General features: G+C 39.0%; 3 protein-coding genes across 3 annotated transcripts; 2 read left to right on the plus strand and 1 right to left on the minus strand.

Annotated features, from left to right (window-relative positions):
- Positions 1–373: 373 nt before the first annotated feature.
- On the minus strand, positions 374–7,781 carry LOC140953099 (zinc metalloproteinase nas-6-like). Its single transcript, XM_073402597.1, has 9 exons — positions 7,624–7,781; positions 7,044–7,161; positions 5,411–5,586; positions 3,859–4,080; positions 3,680–3,724; positions 3,249–3,378; positions 2,317–2,596; positions 1,368–1,455; positions 374–511 (listed from the first exon to the last, which is right to left on the minus strand). Coding segments are annotated over exons 1-9 (1,191 nt in total). The 5' UTR covers positions 7,754–7,781; the 3' UTR covers positions 374–509.
- Positions 7,782–12,532: 4,751 nt separating this feature from the next.
- Positions 12,533–16,232, plus strand: LOC140953080 (uncharacterized). Its single transcript, XM_073402577.1, has 2 exons — positions 12,533–13,095; positions 15,740–16,232. The coding sequence occupies exons 1-2, from the start codon at positions 12,673–12,675 to the stop codon at positions 16,196–16,198; spliced, it is 882 nt and encodes a 293-aa protein (XP_073258678.1). The 5' UTR covers positions 12,533–12,672; the 3' UTR covers positions 16,199–16,232.
- A 2,705-nt stretch (positions 16,233–18,937) lies between these two features.
- Positions 18,938–21,685, plus strand: LOC140953084 (uncharacterized). The gene is made up of 2 exons (XM_073402579.1): positions 18,938–19,436; positions 21,025–21,685. The coding sequence occupies exons 1-2, from the start codon at positions 19,014–19,016 to the stop codon at positions 21,343–21,345; spliced, it is 744 nt and encodes a 247-aa protein (XP_073258680.1). The 5' UTR covers positions 18,938–19,013; the 3' UTR covers positions 21,346–21,685.
- Positions 21,686–23,180: the final 1,495 nt, after the last annotated feature.

Consider the following 23,180-nt stretch of genomic DNA (forward strand, 5'->3'; position numbering starts at 1 on the left):
GCCTTTCTTTCAGACACGGTATAAAAAACGATTGCGATGGTTACGAGATGTGTCGTCATGAGTTACATTCACCGCTTTTTTTGATGGATTGTAATTTTCAGCAAATCTAAAATAGCGTCTATCTCGACGGCCATTTTTGATGACGTCACTGTTCCAAAGCAGCGCGATTGTAAACATTTGCGGTACACGTCTTTCCTCATGGTGCGATATATAAAGGTAATGAAACGGGTGTTTTCTAAGAAAACATTGCTCCAGTGTCCCTAAGAAGTTTTTTTTAATTTCACTATGTGAAGTAATAAACTAAGAAAAAAATTGTCTTCTAGGGTAATTAAACGGCAGTAAATGGTTTTCTTCTTTACAATATTCACCTTTACATGAATACACGAAATGAAAGCAAGCAATTGCAATGTTCTCCATGGCGTTTTCCCCTCTTCATCTGCCATTAAGTGATCTTGATTATCATTGGTCAATGCAATGTTGTATTGCCCGTACATATTGGGCTTCTTCTATCCTAATGAAATAACCATTTAGACACACTTACATAGGAGAATGATGTTTGCGCGCATAAACTCACAAAACATTGTTTTGTGAAAAAAAGCATAAGCCTTGCCCCATGCAAGGGAATCCAAGACATTCTTGGATCCCGGACTCCAGGCACTGGATTTCAGTCTCTGGTTGTTAGTGGAACGTGGATTCTGGATTCCAGTCGTTAGTGGGATTCTGGATTCCTTAAGATGTATTACGGATTCCCAAGCCCAGTATCCCGGATTCCCAAGCCCAGTATCCCGGATTCCCAAGCCCAGTATTCCAGGTTTCCAAGCCCAGTATTCCATATTCCAAATCCCAGTATCCCGAATTCCCGTTTCCCCTACATGGGGCGAATATACCACAGACGATACGTTATCATCGGAGTCTGCGATAGATATTAAAACTGAGTTGGAATTTTTGGAATTAGAAGCTTCACTGCCCTTCATGTAAAATATCAAGCATGGACGCAGTGTTTCATCACCAGACAAAACACTGAGAAGAGAGTTCAAAATACGACGCGCAGCGTAGTGTTTTTGACGAACTTCGAGGTGTTTCATCTGGTGATGAAACACTGCGTCCATGCTTGATATTTTACATGAAGGGCAGTGAAGCTTCTAATTCCAAAAATTCCAACTCAGTTTTAATATCTATCGCAGACTCCGATGATACTGACTTTAGATGGATAAATTAAGGATGCAAAAATGAGCAGTTTTTCAGGTTATTTCCAAACACTCATTAAACATTAATTTCGTATTCTCTTTATGAATTATTGATGATTTTGAGAAGCTTTCTTTAGGAAAAAATAATGGTCAACATACAAAAATTTGAATTCTACTTACAACCACATGTTCTTCCTTGAGTTAGATGAACCTCATCAAAAGCAACAAATCCCATTTGATCAGGAGTTTTAATTCCCTCGATATAGATCTGAAAAGCAAAAGTAATAATTGCAATGTTTAATAGTAGAATAGTGGACAACAAACTAGGTTTGGGATATCTCATCTGTTTCCGTAGCATTTAATTTTCGCTAGCTTCGTGTTGGATTGGAAATCTTATTTTTTGTCGATTTTTGGTGTTAAATAAGGCCCGAAACACCTAGAAACTTCAAATAATTGAGTTCTTAAAGCATGAAAGACCACCTTTAGGTGACGTTACACGGGAGGATTTGCAACGCAACAATAGCGCAACAATGTTGGAACAATAATGGAACAATAATGTTGCAACAATTCTAAATAATGTCGCAACAATGTTGTAACGCTGGTTTGTGCTTAATATTTGAGATGTCAACTCTACGAGAACCACAGGAAGTCCCAAATTTTCCTATATGATAGTAGAAAAAGCGACATACGGGAGCGCGCATGAAATCTCCTCGCTCAGGGGAAGGCGTCAAGTCCCTGGCGCAAGGTGTGTGCGTTGGAGCAAAAAATTTCAATTGGCTTTTTCCAAGTTTCCTCAGTCAAGTATCTGTCTTAACCCTTTAACTCCCAGAAGTGATCGGCATCTAACTTCTTATAATATCAATTCATTGTCCAGCAGAAAGGTTAGAAGAATAGGGAACTGTAGCAGCCAGAGGATGCACTTTTGATATAAATCCAAATTCTCTAACCTAAGAACTAATGTACAATGAAATATATAGCAACTGGAAAGGAGAATTACAAATCAGATCTTGGGAGTAAAAGGGTGAAAACACGGAAAAGTTCGAGGCCTTTGGTTTTGCCTTTATAAGCCTCATTTTGAAAGGCATTACTCTATTATTTATTAAGTCAACCAACGATTAACATGTCAGACCTCATGAAGTTTATCTTTGCCTGATATTGATGTTTTCATCTTCTTCCACTTGTTGCCCTGTGGACCTATCTTTTCCCAGATAAGAACGTATGGGTTTTTCCTCTTTGAATCCTTCTCTTTTGTAAACACCCTAAGACAGCCGCCAGTACTCATGTGATAGTAGAACCTTAGACAGCTTGATCCATTGAAGAAACCGCTGTATAATACGCCGCTACTTATGTACTCGGCATAGGATTTCGGCGGTTCAAAGAAGATGAATTTACCTTGAGAAAGATTGAAACTAAAGATGGGGTTATACAGAAAGAAAGATTTTTATGACATGAGTAGACTAAATATAACTGATTTTAGGATTTTATGTTGCCCCGAAAGTCTAGATTACAGAGTAAAATGACAGAAAAAAGTTAGCTTTTCTTGTTGTTTCTGAAACTATCCTTGATGAGGAGCAGTATTGTGTTGGGTTGTGAATATAGATCACCGTCTGTTGCGCGCAACTGGCCTGGGCGTATCAAGACACTGAAGGCCTCAAAAAAGAGAGATTCTGACCTCTCTTTGTGGCTAATCCATAAACTAAGAGAAAAATAGACTGGTCGCAGCCTAGAAGGCAGGGCGGCCGAGCAGTTAGAGCGTTTGACAGGCAAACCGCAGGCCCCAAGTTCAAGTCCGCCTGGCCGCTTGTTGGATTTGTTCACGGCTGTCCCGAGTTCATATACTCGACCACGCATGTTTTAAAATAGCCAACAGGTTTGCCTCCGGTAAGTTGGGATTCTTTGCTTTGTTGTGTTTGACTGTTTCATTAATTTCAGTTATGTACTCGACCCCACCAGCCTTTGTACTAGACTGAATACAGCCCAGAGGTAAAAAAGGAATCAATCTTCAATCGTTCAATATAAAGTGGTAAATTCGAGGTGATTTGTCACTGTATCTTACCGTACGGTTGCCCATATGTTTTCCCAGCTGGAGGATGCGGATCATTTGCCATCCCTATCTCCCAGTCAAACTGATCGTCAACTTTATTTTTCCAGTTTCGCCAGCTACAAAAGCCTTTTTCAAAGTTGCAATTTCCTATAATCACAACAGAAATTTTATTGAAATATGCATCAACAAGCGAGGTCGTCCTTCATCCTCTCTTGTTAAATAATTAAGCAGGAGTGGTCATTAGTTTTAAATACGAAGCGCAGCAACTTGTTTCAATTAGACATGATAGAAAAGGGCTTTGAGGCTATCCACATTTTTATCCACTAGTGGAGTAGTTTTTACAGTTATAAACCTTATTGATTTATCTCAAATCCAGAACACTTCCACATTTATCTCCAAGTACCATTGCGTATACTCTAAGTTTTATTTGCCTTATTAGTTAAATTACCTGAAACTATTTTAAGCTTTTTCTCCTCGGGCGTGAACACGGGCTCTATACAAGATACCAAGCAAAAAAAATAACTAAGAACAATAAGAACCAATTATTCTAGACACAAAAAAAAATCAAATTTCAATGTTTAAATGGTAGTTTAAATGCTAAAAATTGAATAGCTATAATGTACTTACTGATGTAGTTTTTGCAGTTATAAAACTTATTGATTTTTCTCAAATCCAGAGGAGAGAAACCTTCCCGCTGACCAATTTGCGCGCCTCCAGGCATTAACTTGACAATCGTTGGAATAGTTGGATTAATGCTAAAGAAGTCAAATCCGTAATGTGTCACAGATCCAAAGTCGTACGGCTCTCCAAGCACATATCCTTTCAAAATTTGGAACTCGATTTTGGCTTCTACAACAGAAACCAAAACGACAGGTATTTTTTTTCTTCTTCTGACTTTTTATTATAATTTGAAAAGCGTTTCAGCAAACGCCAAAGCAAGCAAAGTTATATCTCACGACGAATGCTATCAGAAACCTTTAGATTCTAAGACGAGAACGTCTACGACAACGAGATTTTCTCGACACTTAAGGCTGAATTCCACTGTCGCGTAAATTTTACTTGCGTACGTGCGTAAAATTTACATTAGCAAATAAAATAGAGGCAATGTATGAAAGGTCGCACGTAAGCGTAAAAGTAGAACCTCGCTCAACTTCACGTTTAATTTCAACACGTGTCATTGGAAATCAACCTTTAGTAGTGCTCGCGCGTGAAACAGCGTTATTTTGGCGGGAAAAAGTGATAGCGGTCGACTTTCTTCTACGAGTTTTAGCGAGAATGCCGTTGTGTTAGAAGTTTTATCATTTTTCGATCGGGAGAGGGCTTAATCTCCTAGAATAAAGATATCATTGCTAACGTTTCTGGTGAATCAAATGTCCTGGAGTGGCTTTTGTTTTAGAATACGCGAAAAAACTTTCACTCAAATCTCGTACTCGTGGTCCTTCTCGCCCTCGAATCTAAGGGTCTCCATTATCTACTTCGATAAAACCAAAATGGAGAGTCTGGACCAAAACCAACCATCCAAGTAAATAATTATAATGGTCGTGTTTTCGGGAAATGAAACATTTTATCCTTGAAGTTCTGATGACTTCCACTACTGCAGATATTGACCAAACCTCGGGTTTAAAAGAAGTTCCGAATTAATTTGATGGTAAAATTACAACATAGCAAAACAAACCGAAATGAAATTGGTTATCATCTTAAAAACAAGACCACAGTAACTCAACCTTGAAATGAGTACTTAAGCTAAGAAGTGACCCGTATGATCCTCTAAGTAGTGACAGAAGGCCATAACCCCGAAGCGAGCAACTTCCATGTAATCGTGTCACATCGACCAGTTTAGTTTTAGAATCTCGTAAATCCCTAAACCTTCGTAAAAACCTGAAAATGTATTTTTGAACTTTTAACGACATTCAGTTTTTCTTTTCAATTTATTCGAATGCGCTCACGGACAGAGCAGAGCTTCCATTTTCGCGGGGAAAATGTTCTATAATGTACTAAAAATAAACTGGTCCGTAAAAACGCCGTGACATAGGCCTAGAATGGGAGTTGCTCCCTCCGAGTTCTGGGCTCCTAGTAGTAAGCGAAGTGTTTGCAACGGAAAATTTAAAAAAGCAGAGAAAGAATCAGGTCTTTCATTAAAATTTAACATAGAAGCATTTTAGTAACTCGTTCTACTTACTTGGCCGGACGTTATTGAAGTTGATCCTAATGAACTGATCTCTATCAGCGCGGCAGTGCTCGTGCATCATACCGAGGGCGTGTAACAGTTCATGAATCACCACACCTTTAGAGGTACATCCGTTACCCAAGGACAGAGGCTGTTTACCACCAGATTTACCAGTTGCCGAAAAACATCTGAGACAAGCAATGGCAAAGTTAAACTTGCTTGCTAACAGGCCATTTGCCCTGAGCCTCTGTTTCAAAGCGAGGCTTAGTACGACGTCATTGATACGATAATGTTTTTTTATTCTCAAGCAATGCAATAAAATCTCACTTTCACAAGAAAGGTTTAACACTTAGTCTCGTTTTGAAATTGAGAGTTTCTGAAAATCGGGAATGGACTATCGCCAAGTTAACATATGACTACAGACGAAATGACATCACGCCCAGAGGCCGCGCTGCTACGCACGATTCAAAATGGTGGCTCACGATGCTTCAATTTTACAATTTTTGAACACAGCTTTGCTGGGATCGAATGGACTACGAAGGCCTCAGATAAAGTTTAGAAACTAAACGAATTATCATCCTTTTGTGTTGACTAAAATAAAAAGGAGCCTAAGCAAGGACTTTTTTGAGCAACTCACGTCAACCGGGAGTGGACTATTTTTTGCCTTCTTGGGCAGACTAGTTTTGCTCAAATTTTCGGGAAAATCGTCTCTGTAAGAGTAGAGACATTTAGCAATACAAATTTGGACTAATTCGGTAGCGTCATGGCACATAGAAAGGCAACAGGCCTCACTTCTGGTTGACATGCGTCGTCCAAGAACGTCTTTGCTTAAGATGGAATGGCCTAAACATAGGGTGGTGAGTTACAAATTAAAGAACAGCAATGATTTGCTCGAAAACATAGGGTAAAACATTCTAAGCTGCAAAAGAACAGACCTACAGGTCTAAACAGACATCTCTGCCAAAAAAAGGCCATTCATTTACTTTCCATTTTAAGTCACCTGCAATCATTCTATTGCGCCTTCAAGAGATTTTTAAATATACAATGGAGGCTTTCCTAACGGACACTCTCGTATTAAGCGGACAGCTCTACTTACGGACACTTTCACAAAACTCTGTTTTTCTCAACACCCATACAAACTCTGTATTTAAATTCCCGTTAGCGGCCAGCTCCAATTACGGTCACTTTGTCGCGTCCTGAGGGTGTCCGCTTATTACAGCTTCCACTGTATATCCTTTAGATTATGCCGCGTACTCTTATTTTAAACGTCTCTAATTACGACAACTTTGTCTACCCTATTTATTCGAATAAGCGCCCAACCTCAAATTAGCACCCAGCCTCGAATAAGCGCCCACCCCCTTCCCCCTCCCACTCATTGAAATTGAATAAGTACTAATAAGAGACTTCCCCGAAGACGGAGTTTTCTTCAGAGTATTTTACTGAAACCTTTCTTTGTTACATCTTCCGTTTTGTTATTGCCATTTGTTTTGTTGCAAAATAAACATACTAAACTTGCTGAAAACGGCGAAAATTTAATAAGCGCACAGCCTCGAACAAGCGCCCAACTCGAATAAGTGCCCACTATCAAGATCCAAAAATTTAATAAGCGCCCAGGGCGGTTAATCGAGTAAATACGGTAACTCACCCCGATCCACGATGAACCCAAATATAAGCTTTCTCATTAGTGTGTTTAATGAATCGTATGCAGGTATATTTTTCAAAGTCTGTTACAGCAGCCTGAAAAGCCTTTCTCCCAACCACTCCTAAAACAAAATGAATAAGTATGATCGTTAAAATCTATAGGGGAACATTTCATCCATTGGGGCAAACCTTCAAACCTTCCAAAAACATGGAGAATATATGTCTGACTATATATTGACATGAACAACACTTTGATGTTATTTACCCTACATCTCCTGGCTTATTATCGTAGTGACACACGTCACGAACCCTTTGTTGCATTACGAGTAAGACACAGGTGCTGTTGTACCTTTTCATGGAGGCGAAACTGAAGTTCAGCACACTGAGTAATTTGTATTAGAAATGGCATCTGGCAACGTCATTTTTATATGGGGTTGAGTGAGGAGGAAGTTTAGTAACCAAAATGCTGATATTTTGACCGGCTAAGTCCTTGGCCTGTATTTTAAACATGACCTTCATAGCCTATTTTTCTTTCACCAAAAACGAAAAAGCAGAACTTTTTTACGGAGATTTGTAGCACTCACCGAGCGACTTGTCTAACATATAGGGAATAGCATCTGGATTCCAGCGGTAACGTTTTGGAGGGAAAAAGTTACGTTTCTGTCTGTTTTTGGTGGAATTCTTTCCTGTTATTTTGTCCATGGCACCATGCATGAGGATAGGGTCTTGGTGATGGGTGCGGTCAGTAACACCTATTGATTTTACAAAGGAAATGCAGTAGAACATGAAGAAACATTCACCATGTCTACTAGTTTTGCTAACATGATGAAAATAGTACCTTTCTTGCTATTGCTGTTAGTTTTGTCTTCCTTTTCATTTTGTAGCTCGCCATTGTTGATGAGACTCAGTGTATACGTAAAAAGAAGAAAAACAACTAGAAAATTATAAGTGGCATTCATTCCCCAGCTAGGATATTATGAGATGGTTTGATTTGTTGCAAAAGGTTGTTTCATATTATCTTATCGGTAGATAAGTTGCACGCAGGTAAAGGCGGAATGTGCAGTTACATTGTTACATCATAAATGCGCGCGCATTCGAACTAACCGCTATGGTAGAGGGTTTATAGTCCGACGATTTTGCAATCACTCTGGGATAGCCTTGATTCCCGTGATTTCTGATTGGCTAAAAAATCGTGTTGGACTATCTTGACCAATCAAAAGTAAAAGCTAAAACAATCTCGACGCGTTTTCCCGCGCTAGAGCCTGTTGGTAGCGCCGGCTAATCGAAACTTCCGTTATTCCCGTAAGCGACTTCCCTTTACTGCCAAGTTTTGATGATCGCCAACAACAGGTTTCAGCTACAATGCTCTGACCACAGGCAGGCCACCCTCTCTTCCTGTAGCAGCTGTTGTTAATGAAATCTGAGGATCGATTTTTTGTACTCAACAGAAGAATACAGATGAACATTACGGCGACTACAGTTTACACCAAAATACAGATTTCAACCTAAAATGTTTCAATGGACGTCAAGAGAAATGCTGATTTTGTCATTATTGCAACGCCCATCTAAGAATTACCTTCCATTTATGTCGAAAAAATACAAAATGGCGGACGTAACTCCCAGAAGGCTTTGCGTGTCCCATTTCTTCTTCAGTGGGACCGATTTTTGGAGGGAGGGGGCAGGTTATTTCAGGTCATCTGGCGAACAGATTTGGAAGTCCATTTGGAAAGAACACAAAATTATTGCGTGGAGTTATTGGCTCTATATCTACGCCGAATGATTATCTAAATACAGTATTCGATGATCATGTAGTTAGCCTGCCCGGGAGCTGTGAAAACAATGCCCTCCTCACGGTCCCCACGAGAAAACCTTCAACTGGTTGCAGTTCTCTCCCTGCGCAAGAAAAGTCTAGTCCTTTCTACAAGAAAGGAATATCTGCTTTTTGCAGATCGTCCGTTCAAATAGAAACATATTCACTTGGATAGTTAGAAGGGCTTTAAATACAATATCTGACAGACATATAACTGAAACTTAATTTGCTTTGGGATTTTTAACAAACAGAAAATTACTGTTATATAACAGTATTAAAAACCCGAACGTTGTTCCTGTCACGCAGTTGTTATAAGGTTAGAAATACAATAATTTTTGGAATTTTCGGTTAGATCACGTTATACAGTGATGCTATATTTTGGGAAGAGGGTGCGTTGTGGACAGTCCCACTGAGGTTAAAAATAATGCCAATCGTTTTCTTATTTCATAACGGTAGAAGTTACTATACAGCCCCGCCTTAAAAACACGCTGTAGGCAGACCATTGAACCCCATTATGGGGGTCTTGGTTGGCATGTTTTTTCGCCGTCCCGAGCTGTTTCATGTTATAGCTTTATTTTGCGAGATGATTAACCGCCGTGGTCTGCCTGTACTTTGACTGGGAAAACGTGTAATTACGAAAGGAAATCTCACGTAGAGGTCCGCGTATATATGATTTTTTTTTAATTTTTGTAACCGATATTTGTGTTCGGCCTAGGCGCGCAGACGCTATTTCTAGTGTATTCTGTTATAACATTCAAGACGACTTCCTTCGGGTCAGGCAATCCTAGTGATAATTATATATCTTCTTGTCCTGAATGAGATATGAACAGAGATTAAATATTTTGCGTTATCAGGATTATGAATGCAGTCCTATACACGGCGGGAGAGCATGGATTTGCATATTAACCCTTCAAGGATGCTCACGCCCAAAATCCTCCCAAACCAAATCGTGTGAGGAACACCAGAAAAGGTGGACACAACTAGGCCTGTTTAGTACATTCTTGTAGGTCTCGGAGATAAAGTTAATTGTATAAAAGAAAAGCAGAAAAGTGAAGCAAAAAACTTCTCACTTGCAAAAGTTTTTCGTTAATCGGTGCATAACCTGTGTGCAGACGCCCCTTCCCCTAAAAAAACGATTTTCTTTGGGGGGGGGGGTGGAGCGTCTGCACACTAATCAGTGCGTATCAGCAAAGAAACTCAGTGATCGGTAAATGAAAGGATAACAGGCGGTCACCTTCTTTGTAAGAAAGCAAAATGCAGGAAACATAAACGTAGATACCTACCGCCCCCACAGCACGCTAGCTTACATGCGTCGTTTAGTCCTAGTTCTAGGTCAAGATTAAAAATCAAGGTGATTTTGTAATTTTTTTACGCAAAATCTTCTTTTAGATACGACCTGTTACAGGCTCTCTTGAGTGTCTCAATTTTTGTCTCAAAAAGAGCGCAAGAAGAAAGCGGGACTGAAAATGCGGGATTCGAAGTTAACCCTTTTTAACCCTTCACTATCGTAACTTGAGCGCTTTGGTTTTACAGCCTCCCTGGCTAAGATTTTGTTGAGTGCTTCCCCCGGGTTCTAACGATAGCTAAAACATTATTAATTGACCCCATCATTGCACTATAAACATAAATCAGGAATAAAAGGTGTTGTTTAACATTATAACGTAGAAGGAGACTAAACAGAGCTCCTTCTTGCAATTACGATATCAACAAAACAATAATTAAAATCTTTCAGTTATCTGTTTTTATGGATCAGCAAATTGATCCCTGCAATGCCACTCTACTCCACATTTCCTTTGATCCCTCCAAGACTGATAGATGGAAAGCAAATGACCATTAGGCACATCATACCATGATATTAGATAACAGATGCTCTTAAGACAGCAATGAATGACATCACAATTAAGCATCAGGGATAAAAGTGATAAGATGTAAGTCAGAAGACTCTGTCACGCTGGACTGCTTCAGGTTTGCAGGTCTGCCCTTCAACACATAATCGCCATTTTGTTCTTTTGTTTCTATTTTTTCGGTAGACCATTAAGGACTAAAATACTGTGTTTCACTCGACTACGGGCGTAACTTTGCATTTTTTTCATTTATTTACCGTTTTCACATAGACCATAATACACCTTGTTTCTATACCCCCCCCCCCCCCCCAACATTTTACATATCCGTTGTTTCCAATTTCTACTGGGTATTACATTCGCCCCAAGAAAAAGACAATGGTTTTGCAAATTTTTTTTTTTTAGGGGGGGGGGGGGGCGAGGAGGGGGGAGGGGTAAACAAGGTATATTATGGAAATGATGAATTTTCTTTCTCCCAACTGGATACTGGTGCTCGACCGGAGGTTGTATGTCGAAGTCTTGTTGATGGAGACCATGCTTTATATCAATAAACTAAAATAAAATAAACACTTTGCAATTCCGAATTTAAAACAACTGAATAAAATATAAAAGAGCTCACCAACAAAATAAAAGAAAACAACCATTGATTTGTACAATTGCACGATTTCGTGACAAATTCACAACGATCTTGGATTATATAGACGGAAACTGAATTAACACGATCCCCACCCCTCTCCACCACTTTCCTCGTTCTCCTGAAACAAAGGATGGCATAGGAAAAAGGCACGTTTTTGCTTTCTGGACGGAGCGTGGGGGAAGGATTGCTTTTTAAACTGTTCAAAATTGTAGCTGCGTTAATTTTTTTAAAAGCTGTCCATATTTGGTACCTCTAGAAGTTAAGAGGATCAAGTTATCTTTTCTTGCTTTTTCTCGTTTGCCTTTCCTGTTATGGGGCGTAAGGCGACAGTGGGAAACAGGACAATTTAAAGCGCGCAAAGAATGGAATCTCATAAACTGAGCAATGTTTAATTTATCCAAGCCTTCTTTGGCTTAATTTTTTTTAATATTTCAATGAATCCCGAAATTGATTACGTTACTGGAAAGGTTTAAGTTCTGAAACTTTGTAAATTTTAAAAATGTTTTTACCGAGCGAAGGGAATGTGACCTCCAGTGACTTTACGGTACTCCCATACATCATCGGTAAACAACGAGACTTTCGAGTCTTCGAAATAATTACCTTAAGTAAACAGAGGTAGATTGTCGGAACGAGAGCTTATTCTTCTTCTCTTTTTTTTCGGTTTACTTAAGGTTACGAAAGTTGAAGGGATGGAATAAAGCCTTTGCGGCCTTTGTGGCGTGAGCGGAAAGATCAAGTTTGCTTGAGGTATTAAAATTTGATAAATAAATCCGATTTTCTTACTCGTCGATGATCTACGTAAAACTTCTCCTTAACTTGCTTACAAAATAAAATCTTGAATTAAGAGAAGTTAGCTTGTTCATTCATTTAGTAGCTGAAAATTTTCTTAAGGGAAACTTTCAGAGAACAAATGACCAACTGAATGAAAATACAAAATTCTTAAGTATGGGTACGTGCACCAATTTTGACTAGTGTGTGATATTTTTTTCCCCAAACAGAGAGCCTGTTCACAGACTAATTTTGACAATTTTCCTCTCCAAATCACTTGTGAGAAAATGTAAGTCACTATTACGGGTTAATAGGTCAAGTCAGCATTTGCTTCCTTTCTTTCGTTATTACTATTTTTTTAATTCTGCCAATTATCTTTACTCGTCCACTTACGTTTCGCCCCACAGCATTCCAGAGATACCTCAAAATTCCACATGACTAAACAACAGACAGTTGTAGGTCGCACATATGATATATCGATAGCACCGTACAGATTGCTAGCAGGGAGCCGCCTACGTCTCATCTCTCGAGTTTTACCTTCTTTTCGGCCCGTTTTCGTACCTGAAAGGAATTCAACATGTCGAGCGAAGTTCTACTCAAGGTCCGCGAAAGGATGCAGAAAATTAAGGACAACATCGAGGTTGCGGAGGGGCGCGAGCATGAAGCCAAAGAAAGTCTCAAAGAAATTACAGCTGATGTAGAAAAGTACGACAACGAGATTTCCTCAATGAGAAACAGAATTATTCTTCTAAAGAAGGAACTGGATGAAAAAAACGACCTACTGGAGGACAAAAAGCTTAGAAGCGAACAACTGGAGTTAAAAAATGAACAAGAGAGTGAAGTCGTGCGCGAGTTAGAAAACGTCGAGGTTGATGAAGACCAAAGGATGCGTGAGGTTGAAAACGAGTTGGCAGAAACAACACAAAGGGCAGAATCGATGGAGAATCAAACCACGGAACTTAGGCAAAAATTGGGGCAATTAGAGAGCGAAATTCAAAAGGTAGGTAATATTTTTTCTTTCTGGAGATGCGCATATTGTTTATGATAACAAATTGTGCTAGATTAGGTTACCTGTGCCTTCCCAAACACGAATACACTTCGGGAAAAAAATTTTCCTTTCGTCCTTTATGTAGCTTGAGCAAAAGTGGGCGACGAATAATTTAAAGGGCCATAAAATAATGAGAATGAGCCTTCTATTTTCTTATCGCAAGAACCAAATTGGTCTCCTAATCAACGTGAAGACTCATAAAATATTTGATGCGCATATGTTGTAATGGATACGTCAGGACACAATTGGCTGCACAATTAAGATTATTGATTATTATCACCGCTGATGGCATTACCTTGCAATGCAAAATCGCTTTCGAAGCTTTTGAAAATCAGTTAAGGCGTAGATAGTGGCCGCAAGCCGAACATAAGGTTAGGTTCCCTAGTTTTGCATGCAAAGTAGTCATCATGTCTCTACTAGGCATTGACAAATTAAACAAAAAATACCGCTGATTTTTTTTTTTCAGTGGGCCGGAAACTTATCGCAATCACCTTTTGTTTATCGGCAATTATAGAATGCCTCGCTTTGTTGTTCACTTTCAATAAAGTTGATATCAATTAACTCTCTACCATACTAGAACACAATGATCGTACATTTTAAAGAGGGCGAGGTTAGGTTAAACAAAGTCAGGGACGCCGTGTTTGCGGCCTGTTCTCCTGGAGGGAGGAGTAATGATGCCGTGAGTAATGGTAATAATGCAGTGTGAATATCAGTAACGGTGGGTTTTGCATCACAAATCGAAGCTAAGCGCAGGCCTGATTAACCCATTAATTTATCTACTCATTAACCTGCCTGGTCTGATTCATTTGTAAACAAACGTAAGAAAACATTGTCCAATCGGGCAACTGATGACCATCCTTCACCCGGATCTCTCCCCCCGGCCCCCTCGCCCCCGTTTTTTTTCTCCAATCTCTGGCGTGACGGAAACATTCCAATTCTGGTTAAGGTTATACGAAATATCTTACTACTCATACTAAAAGACGTGACGAGATAGTAAACCGAAACAACGGATCGGCGTTATTCGCCTAGTAATGAGCCAAAAAGTACACCCTGTTACTATGGTGTAAACAGTAATCTACCTACAAGTGTACAGAAACCGAGGATAACTATTTACTGTCGCTATAAAACCCCGGGTATAAAACTTCGACGATAGAATCTGGGTAGTTCTTTGAACAACTCGTGACTCGAACTTTATCTCGTGCTATTTCAGTACACGCAAACTCTTTTAATAGACCCAAAACATAAAAGACTCTAACTCAAAGTAGTCTTTCAGTTTCACTCGCCGTTTTTGACTTATCTTCCAGTTTGGGCCAGAATCCAAAGTTTACGACCGAATGCTTCGAAATACGTCAGAAGTGCCTCAAATAGTTTCTTCTTTGCTTTTAATAGAAGCCTATTTGGTTAATCTGAAGTTGATAACTATCTATCTGTTCGGATGTCTTAGGGGAACTTTGGTCGTCTCAAACGTTTTAAGTGACTTTTTCGTCTCATCTGAAACTGTCAGCTACCCTAATGTTCCGGTTGAAAGTTCGAGGAAATGGTAGTAACTATACTTTCATTAGAAGATTCCAGCCGTCTTTTAAACAATAGTCATCGCAATAAATTGGTAATAAAATGGAAAAATAAACCTCCGAAAATTGCAAGTAAGTTAGTAAATTAAAGGAGACTTCTGAATGACTTAGACGAATGGAACAGTGACAGAAATTTTTAACCTTTCTATAGCTTTCGAGTCGTTTCGTGTCCCTGAGAATTTGTGTTGAGAAAATCACTTTGGGAGGCTTTTGGCAGACTAAAAGGTCTACTTACATTAGCAAGAAAAAGTAGGATTCGAAATCTGCTAAACACTGAACAACCCTGAACAAACGAGGCAACGCGAATGGGGAAGACTTTAAGCGCTTTCCTAAACTCAAATCTGTCCAGTCATATTGAAAATGAAATATCAGTCTTTTCTCGAAATAGTTACTAAAACAAACTCGTCACTGCAATACATACCATTTAGAAAACAAACTGATCTGGCTGGATAGTCCTGATCAATGGTGAATTCTTTTAACGACTGGACTGGTTCTGACAAATGATAAGTCGAGATAAGCGCCCTTTTGAACAGCATTTATAGATCAGTCACATCAAACTAAGAGTGAAGTTGAAGTTCAACAAAATTAATTGATCACTGTCAAAAGATAAATCCAAAGTAACCCATTCATAAGAAGATGAGATAAAAGATAGCCGAGTAAAGCTTTTCCATGTGGAGACACCAGATGTATGTTCTAGCTATTGCGATAGTGTCGGCCAAAAATGAAAATAGATAAGCGATGTTCTTTGCACTGGCTCTACAGAAATATTGTGCTCTTGTTGACCTTAGACAAAATAATATTATTAGCTGCACAGCTTAGCTTCATTTACATAAGGAACTTAGCACCAATTTAACGGCAGTAACATTAGAGGATTGAAGCGCCTACAACCCCGGTGTGAGGGGGAAGGCGGGCCGGGGGAAATCGACCAAGTGTCACGACTACTTTGTCCGAGGTTGTAGCTCCCGTGCAGTGTGGTCCGGAAAGTTTCAATCTGTGTTAATTGTTTCTTGAAATTTATTTGCCAGGCCAGAGATCGAGAAAGAAACGCTACACAGCAAGTCGAGGATCTAACGGAAAAGGTCCAGCAAGCGGAAAAAGATCTGCGGCATCTCGAACAGAAAGACGAAAGTGCCAGCGAACGAGAGCAGGAAACGGAAGAGAAAGTAAGCTTCCTTCAGCATCAGGTGAAAGAGATGCAAGCCGGAGCGGAGGACCAGGAAAGAAAAATTCCCCCGCTAGAACGAGTGAGAGAACAACTTTCTGCAGAGATCCTCGAAACTAAAAAGAAGGTTAAGGAAGTGCAGAAGGAAATGGAAGACATGGAGGCATTGGTGGGCGATTCCATCAGCGATGACGAAGGTGATTTTGCGGGGAAGAAAACACCTCCGTCCACAACTGCGTCGACGAAAGAAACGAGACAAGAAGATGAGGAAGACGAAGGCGAAGATGAGCCAAAAGAAGAAAGTGAAGAAGACGAGGACTGAATTACAAAATAAACAATAGATCACATAAAATGTAGTTAAGTTTACTTTTTTCCTGTTGGTGTTAGAAGTTTAAGGCGCTCATCAAAGACCTTTCCAATCATCAATTCTCCCTGCAAAGGCCAACCCCGTTCCCAGGGCTCTCTCTCTCCCGCTCCGAGGAAAGGGTAAGAGAGATAACTGGGAACAAGGTTTTCAAGGTGAGTTGAGGTTACTCTTAAAGGAAGGTGTGGGCTGTCCTAAGGGTGGATTTCCACTGTCGCGTAATTCTTACGTGCGTACGTGCGTAAAATTTACGTTCGCGCGAAGTCGGAGGTCGCTCAACTTCAAGTTTGAGCGCGACACATCATACCTTGCCTCCTTTTTTATTTACAAGAGTAAAATTAACGTGCGTGTACACGCAAGTAAAAATTACGCGACAGAGGAAATCCACCCTAAGTCTTTCCTAAATCAATGCTGGTTTTGGAATCCTTACTGAAGTTTGATTGAGCTTTTCAAACAAATTGTTTATAAGGTCAACTCCAAAAAGAGGTCTCCCTCGTTGAGCACGAGTTCAGAAACTCTCGGAATAGAGGCCTTAGAGACGCGGTACATGTTCATATCCTCTTAGCAGTGTAGCGCAGATAATAAACAAGAGTATAGAATGAGTAAAAGCCTTCTTTGGTTGATTTCATCACAAGTACAAACTCGTAATAGAACTTCGGGCCTTAATTCACCAGGGAAAGGATAAACAAAGCGGATAATGAAACCATTATCCTTTCTTGGACATAAACTATACTAATTGAGCATTTCTTTTCTTTTCTTTTTCTTTTTTTTTTTTGAGGTTGATAGTCAAAAATGGTTCTGCCTTTTTGCGTTGATTTGCTTCCTCTTTTGTACTTTGTAGATGCCCAAAATAAGCGCGCCCCTACTTTTAAATCCCTCAAAGAGGGTCCTTAAAGACACTGAAAATCCACAACCATCGTGACTTTTAAGCGATAAGCATCAGCTATGATTGGTTTGTTTTAAAAAAGTTCTACTTCAGCTATGATTGGCTAGTTTTTAATACATTTTTCCTTAAAGGATTTACTGGACTTGTTTGAAAACCACTCTAATAAAATTGGTAGTATCAAGCGATCGTGCATGAGCAGTCGTACCCGAAATGTCTATAAACTATAATCATTCTCCTGTTTGCGAGGATTAAAGCCAAACATAAACGAAATTAAATTTATCGAAATAGAAGTCAGGGGTACCCAACGTCAATTTTCGGAAAATGTCTGTTCGGTTGACGATTTGAGATCTAGAATTTTCGGGACATTTTTTGTAACATTGCGTGCTTGCCTGCCTCTCCTAGGATTTTCGAACATCTTAAAAATGGTATAATTGCCCACTTTAGACGGATTTTTACCCTAAAAAGGTCACCTAGAATTTTCGGGAGCCTTTTTACTGGCTGAAATTTTCAAAAAGGTAGGTTTTGATCCCTATAATTTTCTGATCACTAGACTTTCAGCTAGGAAATCCGAACAGGTGAAAAATTTTTAGGGAATAAAAATATGCCTACATATACCGTTTAAATACTAAATTACGTTTAACAATGAATGCTATGTTTGAGTGGTTTTGAACTATATTCTCGTTGGGTGCCCCCGAGAAGTGGTATCCCTCTGTTTACTAGCCTTGAGGCTCGTGAAGCTTTGATGGAGACGGAGTCTGCGTACAATTGGACTGGGGTCATGATTTTCGTACTGTGCCTCAGAGATCAGTTGTGTGACAAATTGTAATGGCTTTATAAAACATGGGCAAATATTCGCGCGCGTTCGTTTTGCTTTTAGGAAAATAAATCGCACGAAATTCACGCTTCGTTGTCATTATTACGCAATAGCCGCTGCCACCGTTAAAAAACGTCTGAGTAAAGTTATTTCATGAAGCCGGGAAACACTTCACGGAAATATCATATGGAATACGTCACCTGGCGTGACTTTTCGCAGTCGTAAAGTTTGAAAACACTTCTCACAAAGTGCGTAATTATTGTCGAATACATAAGTAAAGAAATATTCGAGGTTGTCAGGGTATTTCCGACCCACCCTTACTGATAAAAAATTTGCATAATATACGGGTGTATCCAACACGTCATGTATTCAACTCTCTTACGGGTGTATCGCCGTAAAGAGCGAATTTGTTGAACGAAAATTTATTATCCCAAGGCAGTACCTTCATACACTCTGAGCTCATTAACGATTTTCGCACTACTAAGCCATCATCTTAACCTTATAAAATGTAAGATCAAAGATGTTTTGCTGTTTCTATTCGTATTCTTTTAACGTGTTTCGCAACACTAAGGAAGTCATTAACAACAACGGGTTAAACGTCGTAACCACAAAGCGAATCACGTTCACCACCGAGGGAGTAAACTATTTCAACCATGACAGTGATGAAGAACTAACTTCTCCTTGCGTCATCTACAAATATTGCTACATTCGCAATATGAGAAGATTGGAGAGCATCACTTGAAACGTGCTGTCTCGATGCACTATCAAATTCTCCTAATTACCCGAGTAAGAAGTGCACAAGAGCGTGTTGGGAGAATTATGCATTGGACTATGGATGTGATATTAGCCTGGCCTTGAGCCAATGAAAAACACAAATTATTAACAAATTAACGTAATTTACATGCAAATAAATGAAACTTCTTGTGTCTATGTTGCCTTCCCAAAATCACTTAAGTCGTTTTTGAATTCTCCACATTCTTTGATACAAGTTTTGTCTCTTATTCGTCTTCCTTCGATTCGCTCTGTTTTCTAATTTCAAAGTTTTTAAGTTCTGAGCAGCCTAAAATACGAATATGACGGAAGGCGCAAGGGGCAAGTTGCGAGAGCGTGTACAGGAGCTCAAAAATAAGATTGACTGTGCGGAAGACAGGGAGCAAGACGCAAAGGACTTGCTAAAACAAGCCGACGAAAAAGGCAATGAGCTAGAGTCGGAAAAAAACTCCAAGGTGGGCAAGATTGCAATGGCTAAACAGCTCTTGGCTGATAGAAACGAACAGCGCAAAAAAATGGAAGAAAGACTGCAAGAACTCACGGAAAAATGCGAGCGAGAGAATGAGCTGGTCAAAGCGCTGGAAGTGATAGAAATCGATGGCGACGAAAAGCTGAGTGACCTTGAGAAGAAAGCGAAAAACGTGAATGATGTGGTTGAGAGCAAAGAATTGCAGAACAAAGAGCTTGAATTGCGTTTGGCGCAGCTGGAGAGCGAACTCGAGAAGGTTAGTAGCAATTATCCTAATGTCTAGCAACCGTTCAGTGAAACGCAACGAAGAACTTGGGAGCAATAGATTTGGAGTCTTTTGCTGGACAGCAGTTAAGGCTAATGACGTTTAAGCTAACTATTTCTAAGCCGTAGATTTTGTTGAGTTAAATTAAATATATTTAGTGGTTTAGCTTAGTGTTTGGAGTGAGTGGTTTTAACTTTTTGTTTTGTATTTCTAATAATCATTATTCAAATGAAACCCTTTTTGAAGTAATTCTACCAACGCTATTTTAAAGGTTTATAATGCATTCAGTTTGGAAGGTTCTGACATTTAAAACGTCGTATAATGGGCACAAGTATGATAATTCTTTATGACAGCTACTGTTAAATAGAATTGAAGTGTTTATAGAGATTATCGGCTCATTGATTACAACAATACTTCACTCTACAGGGAGCAAAAGCTAATCGTCGTTTACACAAGCTCTATTTAGAAAATTATCTTGACCAGCCTTGTTGACTAGACCGTAGGAGAGTAAATAAACTGGCTTCCTAAGGAAAGAAAATTATTTTCATATTGCAAATTGTACCGTGATCTCTCAAGCAGAAAGACGATGAATATTACCAAGCGATTGCGAAAGTATATTGAGGCAACTTTTATCAAACTTTCGCGTTTACCTAGATTACGAGAATCTCACTTTTCTACACGGATATTCACGCGCGCTCACGTATTTTGTTTGCTCTATTCTCCCTAAGAAAAATAAGAGTATACCAGTAGTTCTAGTGTTTGTCGAAGATGTAGTAGTATCATGCACATGACACATTTCTGTTGTGAATTTTTATTGTCACTTTATTATTTGAAGATATCTTTACATTTATGGGATTCCATTTACTCATCTTAAAAATATGCGTGGTAACGCGTCGGGGTTGTTTCGTTGGTGTGTGTACGTGTAGTCTTGACAGTCTTTTTTTCCGTTCCCTGTTGTCTAAAACACTAATTTACAAAGTTAGGAGAGGAAGGTAGGCGTAATTTAGGCGTAATCCTTTTTTTTTCTGCAAACGTCTCTCCCAGTTTTCTCTCTCCAACTGCGTCATCAACGCATGATGACAAGACTTAAAAGAATAGCCCTGGGAACATGCCTCAATAGCAGAGGCACATAAAGAATACAGTCATCTTAAGTTTTACATGTGTGAGACGCTCAAGGTTTTCCTACCACAAAAAATTACTAAATGAAATAATAATAATAATAGTTTACTTCAGTGTTATGTCGCTACAGCCTCCCTTAATTATCTACTTCTTAAAAATTTTCAGATATCAAGAAAGTACCCAAATTTCACTTTGCAAAATACTGAAAAATAAACAATAAAACACTACATTAAAGCGTTTTCACAGCGCCATTGAATTTCATCCACAGTCTCAAACAGATAGAATATCGCCATGTCAAGCTGACTCCTACACCTGAACTGAAATAACAGGGCTCCTATAACTAACTCTCTGAGAATCGGGACGAGCAATCTGCAAGGATGTCACCCGAGAAGATCCCGCCCCGACGAGCTGTCCCCGGGTCTTCGAGGGAAAATCAAATACTTTTATTTTGTCTTGACAGGTTATAAAGCGGGAAGGCGACGCCGTCGAAAAAGCTGAAAAGTTGCAAGAGTACATTGAAAAGGCCACGTCTGAGATGAACGACCTCAAACAAAGAGAGGACGGCGCTTACGAACGAGAGGACGAAAGCGACAGAAAGTTAAACTTTCTTAGAGAGGAGGTACACAACAAGGAAAAGGAGGCAGAAGAAAAAGAACGCCAAGTAGCTAATCTGAAAAGATACAAGGAAGAGCTTAATACTGAGAGAAAAGGGGTAGAAAAACAGACAAAAGAAAAGCAGAAAGAGATGGAAGACCTTTTAGATTTTACAGAAGATATATAATCAGACTGGCCTCCAACTCGAAGGATCAGATCTTGAACAAGGCAGTAAACAATCGCCTTATCTAGTCAACTTTTGTAACTGGATGCATGGGATAAAGAAGCGTTAATTTTTTTTAACAAAATAAAGGTTAACTTATAAGCAACATATTTTATTGTCTTTATTATCACCGGAGCTTATTGATGTTAAAGACGATATATAATCATACTGGCCTCCAACTCGAGGGACCAGGGCTTAAACAAGGAAGTTAACAATCGCCTTAGCTAGTCAACTTTTGTAACTGGATGCATAGGACAAATAGCGTTATTTTGTATAACAAAATAAAGGTTTTAATTACTTACAAGCAACATACCTTATTCTTGTCATTTTCAACGGAAGAAAAGTACTCTTTTGTAAAATCTCTTAAATTCATTACAACTCTGTTGTTACTAAATATAAACACAAGAGGGCCTGTTATTAAAAGGTTTTGCAACAGAAACATAACTAGAAAAGTTAACCTTTGTAACAGAGATGTTCAAAGCGTACAAAAAAATCACTGCAAATTTCCTGACAATCACAAAGATTGAATAAAACTTATTTCATTACAATACACCTGTTGTTTAGTAAAGCTGCAGAGAGGGTTCCCTACACTTTTTCCGTGAAACGTGATTCTGTTTTTCATTTTATCCTGATTTGTGATTGCCCAAGACAATTTTACGTGAACGTGAAAGCGGTCTTAAAATTAAGCGCGACACGTGAACGAAGATTTCATTAAAACGTGATTAGCGAACTACACTTTTAATTTTTGCGTGTACTGATTTTTTGTTCTTTGGTTTAGGGTGTTTCGCTTCACTTTTTCGCAGACTCTACCGATGTGAATTAAAGTTTGTCAAAATGCAGTTTTTAGTAAAATCGGTATCACTATGAGAACCATGAGCAAAAAACTTTAAAATCGATTAAATCCGAATTTCGCGCGATCTAGACCTGCTACTGAAAATCCGACTCCAGGACCTCAAAGTTTGGTATTAAACAAAAACCTCCGTGAGAAGTAAAAAATTCTGTATGTTTTAATTCAAATAAAACGTAAATATATTGCAAACCTTATATTTTCAAGAGCCGTGATAAATTGTTTCATTAAAAAGTTCTAAATAACTTAAATTAATCTTAAGTAGCGTCTGTCAGAAGGCTGCTTAATATCATATTTCGATGCATGGAAATTTTGGTTTCTTTCCTTTCTTGCAACTTTACTCTAAATTTTGACTTTTAGCGCTTTTCTGTATATCTCTAAAACGGCTCAACAGAATTCTTTTTAAACCTTTTCACATAATCTTCATGATGTATACAATAATGTCTGAAACTTTCATCAAGATTGATTCACTGCGACACCGTGAAATTTCAAGACGAATCAGCCTACGAACCGACCAAAAGTCCGCGTTACAACATTCACTGTTTGACATTATGCTAATGTATCCAAATAAATGCCCACCACACATACCTCCATGGCTAGTACATTTCAATGTGAGCATTGACAATGTTTTACATTCAAAATATGCGTTTAAAGTCATACTAAAATGTACTAGCCTTGCAGGTATGTATGGTGGGCATTAATTTGGAAAAATTAGCATAACGTCAAAACAGTGAAAGTTGTAACGTGGAATTTTTGGTCGGTTCGTAGGCTAGATTCGTCTTGAAATTTCAAGATGTTGCAGTGGATCAATCTCAATAAAAGTTTCAGACGTTAATATATACATCATGGCAAGAGCCACAATAGGACTATTATGGCTCTTGATCATGGAGATTGTGTGATGAGGTTTAAAAAGAATTCTGTCGCGCCGTTTTAGAGATATACAGAAAAGCGC

This window comes from Porites lutea, chromosome 11, assembly GCF_958299795.1.
Source record: "Porites lutea chromosome 11, jaPorLute2.1, whole genome shotgun sequence".
Classification (NCBI taxonomy): Eukaryota; Metazoa; Cnidaria; class Anthozoa; order Scleractinia; family Poritidae; genus Porites; species Porites lutea.